We start from the raw sequence: 13,777 nt of genomic DNA on the forward strand, positions 1-13,777 counted from the left end.
TTCATATCCATAAAGCAGAACTGCAAAGGGAGAGCCTGAAGCTGTGGGATACTTCGTGTTTCTCAGATTCAGTAATTATAGTATTGGTGAATTGATATAGAGGATAAAGGGAAGAGTAGAGTGTTACATGAAGTTTTGAATAAATTCTCATATCAGAGTCTTCAAAATATCTGGTGCATGTAGTAACTATCTGCTGCCAACATATTCTTTCCAAGCCATTGTTTGGAAAGTTCATAGCTATGGCTTTTAATTCTTCTGAAATTGCTGGTGGTGCTTGAGAGGCGAGCTGTTGCATTATTATAAAATCTAAAGTGACTGACATGCTAACTTGCAACTGTAGTTCTTTAATTTACTTGTCTCGTCTTTGCTGTTGAGTAACCATTTAGTTGGTTAAAAAATATGTGTAATACTGTAATTTTCTCATAAACTTTATTCTTTGATATTTTGATGTAAGTTGAATCAAAAGATAAGTGAGTTCCAAACTATGGCAAGGACCGTGTTCCTCCACTGGTTTGTATGAGAAACATGTACCAAGAGTATAACTCAGGTTATAATCATGCCAAAATAATACTTTGCCTTAGATGAGTAGTGTCCTTCGCTGCACTGAGTACCACTCTACATCTGTAACTTGTTTTTAAGCTATCACTTTACATCTTGGGCATGATAGTTGCATCTACGGCCTTATCACGATCCTGATTCCTGAATACTGTTGTCTCCTCCTCTCTTCTTCTATCCACAGTATTTACTGTACAGCTGCTGCAACTTCCACTTCTACTTGCTCTTGCAAGTATTTTGTACGTTCCCATTTGTGCAGCTTTTCAATTCACCCTATTTTATACATTTTTCTCTTCACAGAACCTCTGTTTTGGTGAGTTTATCATCTCCAATTCTTATCTTTCTTGTACTTTGCCAACAAACTCCTGATTCTCAAATCTCGTCTAGTGCTCTTCAATAATGATAGACCAATGTAACCATTAATGATAAAGGAGTTGTTTTAAATGGCAGTGCATACTTTGAAAAAATTAACAGTTCCCTCTGCTTTGCTATTTTGCTATAAATGATTTCGATGTGTGCTAACTGAAAGCCTTAACATGAGAACTAAAAGCATCTGAAATTGTCCTGGTTCCTTCAGGATCCAGAGAGTTAAAAAATTAGCGTAGGACTTGCCCACCCCCACCCCCACCCCTTGTCACAGCTTGTAATCACAACATGATTTTCATTAGATACTGCATTTACTTCCCTTAACATAAATTGAATTAAAAAATACTGGCTTTCCCTGGCAATATTGAACTTGGCTGGTTATAAAGCAGGTTGGGGAGAGGAGAAAGGTATTCAGTCATGCCATTGTGTGGTTTATTGGATTACTGCAGACTGAGGTATCTACTCTGCTCTGCCTCATTCCATATTTCAATATATACATTTTTCAACAAGAAAGTAAAATTTTATATATAATATTAATTTTTATTAATAATTTGTATGCAATTAAACAAGGGAATCTTAATAAAAATTAAAATGCAGGCATTTAGGTCTGTACACTGTAGCATTTAAGAGTATACCATGGCCTTTATTGAAGAATATTTTCTAGGTGACTGTTACCTAGATTTACTTATTTTGAGAAAAGTCATTTGACTTCACTGTAGTAGTTTTTATTTCTTACTGGCTAGAATTAGGTCTGTGAAAGCAGAGAAGAAACAAATATAAAAGAAAAGATGGTGACCAATAGTTCTGCTGGGTCCAGATGACTAGCTTATGAAAAGGGCTATAAAATATGCCAGACACATTACTAAAACATTTGTAAGTCAAACTACTTGCATCTCTTTTCACTCAGCCGCATGGCCATTTGCATGGCTTTTCATTTTGTCCAGGCCTTTTCCCCACCTTCAATAAAGTGAAACTGTATTTTATTTTATTGGACATAATTATAACTTGATTCTTTTTTGCATTAATTGAATGTTTTATTTAATCCTGCTGTTAATCGGTGTTATCATTACTCAGAATTTTCAGGTATAAAATGAAAACTTAGGCCAAATCCTGCCTCTGAAAACACAAGGTACAGCTTCTGCTGTAGCAAGCTTAGTGAGAGCAGAATTTAGACTTTAGTCTTTGCTTTTGGTTTATTATAAGGACAAGCTAACTTGACCTTATAATAACTGGACTTAGAAATTCAGGATAGCATATAATCTTGTTTTAATGTAACTTTTTTTTCTCTCGATGCATTGAAAATCATAGATTATGTCGCCAGGTCACCAGATTCTTTCGAAATCCTTTTTTCCTAAAAGTTCTGTAAATACGGCATTAGCTATTTATTATCCTTGGTACTTCACAAAATACACTCACTTCTCAAAAAATCTGTAAGGTCTTTTGTTCGAGTTATTTTTAACCATGTATCTGCAAATAGCAAATTAAATGCCACACGCTAGTCAATACAAGATCAGTATTACTACATATTGGTAGTTAAATTTTAATACTTACAGCACAGTTCTTGAATTTGAACTACAATCTACAGGTTGCTTAATAATTCTAAAATGTAAAATGGTTTCAATAAATAAGTCACATATCTTCACAGGATTGCTAAATCTAGTGGCTTGTTTGTAAGCATCTCCATCCAATGCTGTATGATGTTAACACTGGTATAACTTGTTTATGTATTTCCTGGCACTGTGTTAGCTTCAAAAATCAGTAGAATATTCCACAAAACAATTCAGAAGCTTTTTTATTATTATTATTCTTTCATGATCCTTCCACATTTGAATTCCAGAAAAAACTATTTAAAAAGTGAACTACTTGGAATCACCTAAGTGTTGTACAAGGCAAGAAGCTGCAGTGTTTCTTCAGCGCATTGCACAGTTCTGTAGCAGGAATTTTTTCCAGGTGATGCTGTGCCGGGCAACCTCTTCTCCATGTGAACTGATGCACCCTTAGTGTAGATACAGCAAGACCTAAAGAAGCATCGGATACCAATAAAATGTTTCTCTTCCAGGAGCCAAGGCTATATGTAGCCGAAGTCCCTAGCAGTCCATTCGAGAGTAAGGTTTCCTTCTTTTTTTTCTTTTTCCTATGTTCAATTTATCTGCATATTGTTAGAGGTTTTTCTGTTTCCAGAAAACTATGAGAATCAGTCAAAATAGGAAGTCCCTGCACAAAACTTTAATGGGAGGTGGAATTGGTTGGGTTGAAGCTGGGAAAAGACTGTATTGCCTAAATCAAGAATCTTCTGATTATTATGTCAGCGTCTGCTTTATAACATTGAGAGATGCATACAGAGAAGTAACACACATTTCTTGCTGTTCAGTAAATTGGGTACTTGCGGGCTGTAAGATTATGCTGTCTCCTGGTAACTGCAACTTCTGTTACGGAGGGGTTGGGGGTTTGGTGTTTACCTTAAATGTGTTATTATGAACCTACTGTGAGAAGGAGCTGTCTTTCCCACTGCAGTGTGCAGATAATGGAAAGCTCATTCCATACTGGGGAAAGCACCTTCTTGGCTCGCCTCGGCTTATCCCCTGTCCCCAAGGAATCAAGACCATGCAGTTCAGAAAGAGTTATGAAATGTGGGGAACTGTAGGTGAAAAATACTGCTAATAGGAATTGTGTCTTGGAGAAGAATGTCTTAGAGGTAGTGTAAAATCTGTTTCTGATTTTATCAATATTTAATCTTTCATGTGTATAACAATGTGTCTCCTTAAGCAGATTAAGATTTAAGAAGAATGTTTATGCTTTCATACAGAAAACATTTGCATTAATCATCTTTGCTTGAAAAACTAATTTTCATGTTTTGGATATGCCATTCTTGAATGCCGTATTCTTTTCTGTCCAAAATTGAATGTATTAGTCGATAACTGACACCTTTTTCCTGCTTAAAATGCTATTACACACTCAAGATTTGACTATTAATATTCTTACTGGTGGCTTAATTTGGAAATTGTTGGTCAGAATAAGCAAGTACACATATACCTCACCTGAGAGCTTGAACTTTGCTATTTGGCCTAGAAATGCAACCATGAGCTTTATCACAATTTTTGCTTTTGTGGCTTTAAGAGGAATCTAAATAGCTAAAAATCCTGCTTATAGCAGATGCAGGATTTTTATGACGAGGTTTTGAAGGTTGTTTCTGTGGCAAAGCTGGAACAAGAATTTTAAATATTAATACTCTTGAAGGGAGGAGTAAATTGGTTTTTTACGTCTCCTTCCATGCCACTAATTTATTAACTGACTAGCTTCGAAAAAAGTACCTCAGAGGCCGAGCCAGATGCCTGACTGCAGGGCCAGACCCGCTGTGATAGGGCACTGGGCTCCAAGAAAGGAGAAAAACTGAGTTCTGTTTTTGCTGGGTCTTGCCCAGATTTTTACCTTTGTGGGTTTTGCTTTCGTGTTGGATCAAGCAAATTGAAACCAATGTACAGAAGTATGTTTTTGGTAGGTGCCCTAACCATTGATTTTGACTGTTCCTTATGAGGTGTGAAAGAAATCAGGCCTGCCATATTGACGGGGCCTGTAAAATGGTGGCAGTCTTACCTTTTGCAAAGCCAGACTCAGAATTCATGTTAGCAGTGGGCTCTTCAGGTGGACAACAAACGGCGACTTGGATATGAAATAGTTGAGTTTAGATGTTTTTCCCAAGAAATCCCTAGGGGGCTCCAAACTGGACTCCAGGCAGTTCAAGGGTTTGGGCATGTCATGCAGTTTTCCTCCATTAAATGTGCTGTCCTAGAAAAAAGGGTTTTTTTGTCTTGTTTTTTACATAACTGGAAGTTCTGAAGTAATGTAAAGATTTCATGGCAAGATTTTTTTTTTTTTTTTCTTGGAACAACAGTGTTTAGATTAGGACAGCACAGCTGAGGATGTGAGGAGGTTGATTCAAATGTCAGTATTTATTGTCAGTGTTTATAGCTGCCTGTTACTCCTCTTCGGTCTTTCCTAGTTCAGCAAGTGTCACTGTACCTGTACCTTGTTCCAGGGCATACTACACTACTGCCTTGTTGCCTCAGTGTTGATTATTGCCATTTAGTTTAGTTAAAAACCATTAGTATTATAATTCTGCTTGGAAAAAATGTATTTTAATGTATTTATATGCAGGAGAATCTTACCACATCTTTTGGGCTGAATGAATGTGGAAAAAAAGGCTGTTCTACTAAAACAACCACCAAGACTAGTGTTGCTGGGTTAGCTGAACAACTGCCAGTGACTGCCATGAGTCCTGCATGTGTAAAACACATTTTCAAGGCTGCTGGTCTGAAAATTTTTGACACAGCAAGCAACAATTGACTGAAGTACTGGCATCTTTAATGGAGGTTTGTATCTTGGCAGGGTGCAGAAGAGATCAGATAATGCTGGAAATCTTGTAGAGGAGAGGTTTTACTGCTATTTAATCCGTGCCAAACTACCTGTGAAGCTCAATGACTGAAAACTGAAAAGCGCAGAAGGGGAGCTCCTGTACTGACACTGAGGAATTCAAGGCCCAGTTTATCATCACTGGCAGCTTTGCAGATGACCTGCTAGTTCTTCCCATGGCAGTGAACGCCGAGAAAGTTTAGAAAACACCTTGATGTTTTAGACAAACTTTTCCCCTTAAGAAAAGAATGAATTACATAGGCTACCTGCGAAGATCGTAATCTGTCATTCTGTTAACTGGGGAAGATATTTTATTGGTGTTAGGCACTTGAACAAAAAGCCAAAGGAAAAAAAAAAGGCAAGAGTCACCAATAATTAATTTTCTGTGATGTTTCCAAAAACATTAACGGTTTTGGCCTATCAGGTCGATGGAGAGATGCTGCTAAAAAGTGTAACATGTTTACTCAAGTACTTCAACTACATTGCTCAGAACATTTAAAAGTATCTAGCACCCTAAAATAACACTAACTTGTTATTTGTAAGGCATCATTTGCTAAAATTTTATAAGCTATGATTGTAAATGATAAGTGAAAAAAAAACAACCCTTAGGCTGGACAGCAGTGTAGTTATGTACATTCTTTTAAATATACTTAATTCCCACAGCTGTCAAAAAATGACTCACAGCCAAAACTAGTATGGGAAATATGAAAATAGTGTTTTAAATTTATAGCTTAAAAAAGTAAACTTTGAAACTCATTCATTAATCCATACTTCTTCAGTAAATATAACCCCCCACTTACATTTCCGTAAATAGTATTTAAAAAGACTCCAATCTTTTTTGTATCAATGCACGATATACTATGAGTAAATCACACTTTGTGGATGCAAACAATGTTTTCCTTTTAAACCAGGTTGAACTCCCTCAGGTTTATTTGCAGGATCGTGTCCTTGACAGCAGCAAAGACAAAGCGAATATTCTCTGTGTCTGTGGCACAAGTGAAGTGGGAGTAGATTACTTTCTCCTTGTCTGGATTCTGATCCTGATACAGCTTCAAAATGAAGTCTCTGGCAGCTCTGACATCTTGTTTAGGTCCTAGTCAAAAAGCACAATTAGTATTTTTGAACATTTAAGAGATGCACATCAGGAGAGAACCACATGGCAATACCTGAAGAGGCTAATTTCATAATATTTAATAATATTAAATTGTAAAGGCATACCCCCTGTTGGCATTTTTCTCATTAATGTATTAGTGGGGCAACTTATTGTACTACAGCTTTCTAACACCTGTGGAGCTTGCTTTTTTCAACAGTAAACTGCATGGTTCAAAGTAATCTGTTACAACAGTCTACACATCTGAAATTACACAGCATATTTTTATAGTCTGCTACATTGTTGTAGTCTATCAAAGACGGTAAGTGAAATGAAATTGTTCTTAAAATACACATGGTATAAAGGATTCTCTTTGGCCAAAACGTGGATCTGTGTTTTCTCTGTAGCTGTTAAGTCACTATAATTCTTTTTGTCGTTAACTGTAGGATTCAGTGTGATACATGTCTTGCAGTACAAAACAGTATTTTAAGTAATGGAATGATCAGTGATTATTTGCCTCATTCTTTTGACACTGTAGTATCGGTCACGTTTGCTCAGGAAAGTCATTCAGGCTGCTTTTTAACTTTGCACTTTTATACAGACCTACAAGGCAAAACTATACTGTGGATTTTTACCAAATAAAGTGTTAGATTAATAAGCATGTTACCCAGGTTTCCCCTGTATCTTGTCTCTTGAGATTGAAGATGATTAGGTGAAAAAGATGCTTCTCATCACTTAATAGTGATAATATTTGAAATGTATCATGCTCATTTAATTCAAATAAGGGAAGAACATGTTATGTATTGGGATAAGAATTCAGACTAAATGAAAATGATTTTGCCATTCTAATGCTAACAGAATGGCTGCAAGAAAGGTCTTAAGACCCTGTCTTCAATTTTCCAGTTAGTTTAAAAAAAAAAAAATAATAATAATCTGCTATAGTAAAACTCAGCGACTTAAGTTTGTATCTGAAAGGCCAGCATAGCAAAGAACAGATATCAAGTAGTTTGGATAATTCCATTCTCCTTGCTCAATTTAACGAGGAAACATTGATTGACTTAAATATGACTTATCATATTGTGAACATAGTTCTAAGATAAATGCTTACCTGTGTATTCTGGAAAGTAACTAATTAGATGGGAATACATGATTTTCTCTTCTAGAAGATCTTTTTTGTTTAAAAACAAAATGACTGAAGAATTCAGAAACCAGGGGTATGTGATGATAGTTTTAAATAAGGCCTTGCTTTCTTCCATTCGATTCTACAAGTACAAAAATGAATATGAAGTTATACTCTCTAAAGAGTACCATATACAAATCACATCAACCACAGATCATAAAGTTTTCTTCGGAGGCTTGTTTAATATTACTTTTACTAAGCACAATTGCAATGCACTGGCCGACTGTTACTCTTGGTGTTTTATATCCACTTGCTCACTGGGTTTAGCATCACAACTACGAGTAGTATGATGAGACATGAAATTCAAGGCAAGCCTCAGTAATAGAAATTCTTGTATGAATTAGTGGGAGCCTCTACTGACCTCACAGTGAGAACTGAGGCAGTGTATATCGGGTCAAATATCTGATATTAGCATATTCTAACATAGCTAAAGGACAAGAGCATATTTACTCATCTATATTAGTAATAAAGTGTGGTCATGTTGTCCCTTTTAAGAGAGCGCTAGCTAAGGAACAACAAATTTGGACATTACTGGCTGAAGTGCCTGGACAAAAACTTGCAATGACAGTTTATCTTCCTTCCTAATTTCTAAGGTGAAAATGGCAAAATTTCCAAGACTTGTGGAAGGAAAAAGAAAATTACTTAGAGTAACCAAAGTTGTTTATGCATCACAAGAGGAAAGGAAACTTTGAACATACTGTGGCACTTCAGCAAGTGAATCAGCTTGAAAAATGTTAAGCAGGACCTACAATGTTAGGGTTTGCTTTTCATGGTTCAAACAGATCTTGGGGCTTGGGGCCATTAGGTTTTCAAAGGTTTTAAGAGTTTAGGGAGAATGCTTGAAGGCATCCTCAGTACTTCAGGATGTAAAGCAATCTCTACTAAAAGTAATGTAGTTCCATCAGTATGCTTTTCTCTGATTGGCTATTTTGGTTTTTTGCATCCTCCGCTAAAACATCTGGCTACTGGTGACAACAGTGGTTTAAAACAGATGGAGAGCTCATCTTTGTGTACAGCATGTATCAAGGTGACAAAAAGAATCTAGCATAAGTGTTTTCTACTGTTCTTATATCCAGTATTGTCCTGGAAATTGATATTTAAAAGAGCATGATCTGCTTCACATTTTTATTAGGATCAATCACATTCAAAGAGCTCAGAATCAGCTAACCAAAAGTTTTAATTAAACATTAGTTTGTAGCCCACATATTTTGACCTGTGCAGTTCAGAAGGCCTGGAAACAATCTTGTATAAGCTGTTCTGCAAGGGCAACGCACTTACATTGCTAAAGATTTCCTAAGCTTTTATGAAATGGATGAAAGAGCAAAAGAGAGTAGGATAAATCCGCTGCCATTATGAAAGTTCTTAATAAATATACCCATTTCCCTCTTAACAAACAGTGTTTGAAGCCCACAGTTACAGTGTGAATTTTTCAGTACAGACTGTGTGTATTTTACATGCTACTCCATTTTATAAAGTTTAGGTTTTTGAACCACACATAGTTATTATTTAAAAAAAATAATTACAGTTGATTGCGGCAGTTTTATTTGTTTAGAGATATTGCTGATACTCAGATCCTCAAACACTCTGAGACATGGCTTAAGCATACTTTGCTGATTTAAAACATTTAAATCTTGTCTTTTAAGACAGAGTTCACTTTTTCGGTAGGCTGCTAATTTAATACAGTTTTGTGGACTTATTGCTTGATGAGCTTCTTAATGTAATTCTAGTATTTGCAAATGTGTTTATAAAACACATGTGAACGCTGTCTTTTTCTTACAAAAGCACACATCTTTGTCTGTACCTAATGTAGATACCCGGCTCCTTACCTCATTGTCACATTCTGCCAAGACTTGATCATATTCACTTAATGCAACTAAGAAAATGATGGAAGTAACACTTTCAAAACAATGAATCCACTTCCTTCTTTCAGACCTTTGGCCACCTACATCCACCATCCTGTTAAACAGAAATACAGTCAGCATTTTAATTGTTTTCATAAGATGCTTTAAATATACCAAAACGCCCTATAATAAATAGCTTGCCTGCTTGAGATGTTTGAACCATGAAAAAGATATCTTAACTTTATATGTTGTGTTCAGTATTCAAACTTGATTCACTTGAAGTGCCAAAACTTCCACTGTGGTTTAGTGTACATACATAAAGCATATATGCCATCTTGAGGCACAACAATGCTGGTTCTTTCTGTGTTGCTGAAAGCTTAGCAAAGGCATAAGATGCACACATACTCCAAAATTAAATACAAAAATCACCTGTGTATTCACATTTATGTATATCTTGCTGTTAAAAAACAATCCAAATGCTCACAAGCATTGTAATTCCATATTAAACTCCTATAATTTTGCAGAGAGTTCCTACACGTATTTTCACATTTTATCCAGGTTAAAATGTTTCCTAGAACATGTCCAGGAAAAAAAAAAAAACAAAAGTCACAGTTATGCTGCTTTGATGATGTGTTATCACAGTGGATTCTGTGTTTCAACTGCAGACAATTTCATGACAAAATGGGTAGTTGGGTGGAAGAACATCTGTAACAATGTTAGTGGGAATTCTGCAAGGGAATACAAAAATATGCTTTCCCTTATAAAAATCAGGAACCCCAACTGTTATAGTAGCTTGTCCAATACCAGATAAGGTGTTTTATATGGCTTTATTTCAACTTTAGGCACACATTTGTGTTCCTCTTGATTTCGCTGAGTATGAGGTCTTCATGCATTGTAACGGTAGGAGGTATCTGCTGTCACAACTGTGCGGCTTTTTTTTTTTTTCCTTCCCCTCCTCCTTCCCTCTATGTTTCTATCTCCCCTCTCTGTCTTTATCTAACCGCAAGTTCATGGGAGAGGCTTTATCAGGTCTGTTAAGGCCTCTCTTCCGAACGGCTGCAACAGTAACTATTGGCTCAAAATGGAATTAAATTATCTTCTCATAAGGCAACTCATACATTACTTCAAATATCTTCCTTCTGCAGCCCCTGCCTGCCTTTTTAATTAAACTAGCAGTTCAGAATACATAGTAATTGGACTGCTTGGACTGAGAAAGGCTTTTGTTCATGGAATTTCAGTAAACCTCAACAGGAAAGTTTTGGAACACCTGACACGTTACTGTATTAAATTTACACACACAAACACATACAAAAAAAGCATTAGGAATCTTACAAGTGAAGTTCCAACAACTACTTTCCTAATACAGTTGTATATGAAGTCATCCGACGCTCAGGCTTACCTAAATATAATATTTTCTAAATCAAAAGGATACTCGATAATTCCTGTAGTTGGCACTCTGACTCTAAGAACATCTTGCTGAGTCGGCACAAATGAGGGCATAGCAATACGATCAATGTCAGTAAGATAACTGAAACATTAAATATGTAACAGAAACAAAATTAATGAACTGTCATAAATTAATTGTACAGATTCAAACCCAAGGTACCACCTATCAGCAATCACACTAGTGTTCCCACAAAATTAGCTGGACGGGAAGCCAGCTGTGCATGGCATAGAGTAATTGCTGCTGGCATAAAACAGTAAAAAACCTTTACTGAGACCACTGTGCATGTTCCAGCCTGACTAATACCAGTCAAAAGAGATGCTGCCTCAATATGCTGTAGACAAATCAGCCCCTACCCAAAATTATGACATTTAATTTTGTATAAGCTTTGCTCTATTACCCCAAAATAAACATCAGAATTGAGATTTGAACATAAAGTATAAATCTTAATCCTAGCCATAATATTTTCCAACAGAACTATCCTCCGTCATTTCCTTTGTGATGCTAATGGCACACAGAAAAGTGAAAGTTTGTTGGACAGAATTCAGAAAATTAATGGAAAGCACTGCAAATATGGATGCTTCAGTGTTACACATTTTATATAAAACACAGTGCATTTAGCTTTTCCTCTGCTCCCATAGTCATTCTTAATTTTAGCCTCCTCAGTTTCACTTGTGTTTTTCATAGTTGGAATTAAAATCTAGGCTGACGGCCTTGTGCCTAAATAAAGGAGCAGTGTATGCTGCAAGTCCGGCACACAGAACCGAAGCCGGATATTCCTGTCTGCAACCTCTCTTCTCACCACTAGAGGGGAACACTGGATCAACCTAAAATGTAAAAAATATGTTCCAAATCCTAAGAGGGGTTGTAGCACAAACCTTCCTTTATTTAAGCAAAACCTTTTTAGGCAAAAGAGGGAGCACATCAATGTATTCTTCCTTTCTGCCCAATCATCTCTCAGATCTGGGCACCAAAATCAAAAATACTCAAAGAAACATACCGCTCATCCATTCAGAAAAGATTTCTCTTACGAATATTCCCCCTCTCTGACAATGTAGCAAATTGTTATTCAGACCTCAAGTGTAATTAATAGTAAAAGGAAGATATACTCAAAACTTAAAATAAAAATAATTTTCAATTGTGGCTGATTTCATAGAAAGTGAGGCTAGAATAGATGATTAAGTGGCATCCTTCTGCTCCAAGGCTGGCAGATTAGTTAGAAACAGGACAGACATCTGTCAAGAATGATTGGGCTGAAGACCCAGGAACAGACTGTAAGTGTAACCATAAATGCCTAATCGAAATCTTCCTTGCTGAAATTTAAACTTGTTACTTCTCATCTTCTGCAGACACAGGAAAGTAATTTTCTGTTCTCACTAAAGCAATCTTTTTTGCAATTGAAATTCAGGGAAAGCTGGGGGAGGGGCATATCTTCATTCTTATTTATATCCTAAACTTTTCACGTAACTATGAACCGTCTGACCTGCCTGCTTGTTGTCAATGTATTTTGTACAGCTGTTCTTCATGATTTTCCCCAAGGGAAACTTAGTTATGTACCAGCTGTGTTGACCTCAGAACTGGGAGGGCTAATGGTTTCAGTATGTTCAGAAAGCCAAAAATTAGTTTATTATTCTGGCTTAAAAGTATGTTGTTTATCTCAGGCCAACATAGGTATCGATAATAAAAGCGGAGCGAACCTATCTCTTCAGTAACTTTTGTGAAGTCTGAATTGCCCTTATAACTAGGCAGGGTACTCACTACTTAGCGGAGTCCGAGAGCTGGTATTCCCTCCGTCTGTCATAGCACTCTTGAATTCCTGGGTCTTCCCAGAGCCTCTTGATTGCTTCAACTTGTTTTCTTTCCAGCACTGTCACTTTATCCACTTCTACTTCTCTGATCATCTGAGCATTATCCTAATCAATTAAACGATTACATTATTGTGAAAAAGGTTTGCTAACAGTTAGCATGCAGAACACACTCTATTATAATCACTCCCATATATAGAGTTAAGCATCAAAAAGAAACCTAGGAGAACACAAGTGATTGTAATTCTTGGATGCATTTAATTTTTCAAGTCAAATGATATTGAATATTTTAACCAAGTTAGTCTTGCTTACTGTTACCCTGATGTGATTTCCCCCCCCCCTCCCCCCCCCCCCCCCCCGGAAAGGGGAGCTCTGCACAGTGAAGGAAAAGCTCTGAAATTACCATTTTTAAACTCGCTATATTTCAATCCCAATTCATAACAGTAGTAATTTTTCTAAATGTCTATTATAGCTACTTTAGCCTATGGTTCGTTCTGAAACAAAGTTTGTGTAAACAATCACCACGCAGGCATCAAATTTCTACAAGGCGTCTTCTGTTTAATGCCTGTCTCATTTAGATACAGTCAAGGTACTCTGTGGAAAGAAATAATTTTCTTTGCTCTTTGCTGGTAGGTCTCCAAGAACTATCACAAAGACAAATACATGTTTTGCTGTTAAAAAGGGAAACAAAGGACTCTATCATCTCCTCTATAACGATTCAGCTGGGTATATACTGACATTTGAGAATACCTTTGGAACTCTGGAAAAGTATTGCTCCAAAATGCATTTAATTTTGAAATAAAATAACTTCTTTAGTGTTTGGAATATAAGAGATTGGTTACTATGAATTTAGTTTGCCAGTGCTTTTGCCAGTACATTGCTAGATATCATCTAGATTTGAATTTACATCTTCTTCAAAAGCAAAGTAAGGTTTCTTCCCTCCCTTGTATTTTAGCTTGAGAAGCAACAAACAGTAAGGTTGTGTACAGACCTGTTTTGGATCTGAGGTCCTAACTAGAAAAATCTGAATACTGGTAGACCTGTTTATCTACTAGTTCAAAAACAGATGGACATTAGATAGATAGA

The 13,777-nt window shown here is 36.4% G+C and overlaps 1 protein-coding gene across 1 annotated transcript in view; it reads right to left on the bottom strand.

The window, feature by feature from the left end:
* Nucleotides 1-2,687: 2,687 nt before the first annotated feature.
* LOC112983253 (guanine nucleotide-binding protein subunit alpha-14) overlaps nt 2,688-13,777 on the bottom strand; it is an 88,462-nt gene continuing 77,372 nt past the window's right edge. The window contains exons 3-7 of the mRNA XM_026100244.2: nt 12,645-12,799; nt 10,842-10,970; nt 9,428-9,557; nt 7,530-7,683; nt 2,688-6,424 (exon numbers count right to left, since the gene is read on the bottom strand). Of these exons, the coding sequence (XP_025956029.1) occupies nt 6,234-6,424; nt 7,530-7,683; nt 9,428-9,557; nt 10,842-10,970; nt 12,645-12,799 (759 nt within the window). The 3' untranslated portion in view covers nt 2,688-6,233. The remainder of the gene's footprint in view (nt 6,425-7,529; nt 7,684-9,427; nt 9,558-10,841; nt 10,971-12,644; nt 12,800-13,777) is intronic.

The sequence above is a fragment of the Dromaius novaehollandiae genome, chromosome Z, assembly GCF_036370855.1.
Source record: "Dromaius novaehollandiae isolate bDroNov1 chromosome Z, bDroNov1.hap1, whole genome shotgun sequence".
NCBI lineage: Eukaryota > Metazoa > Chordata > Aves > Casuariiformes > Dromaiidae > Dromaius > Dromaius novaehollandiae.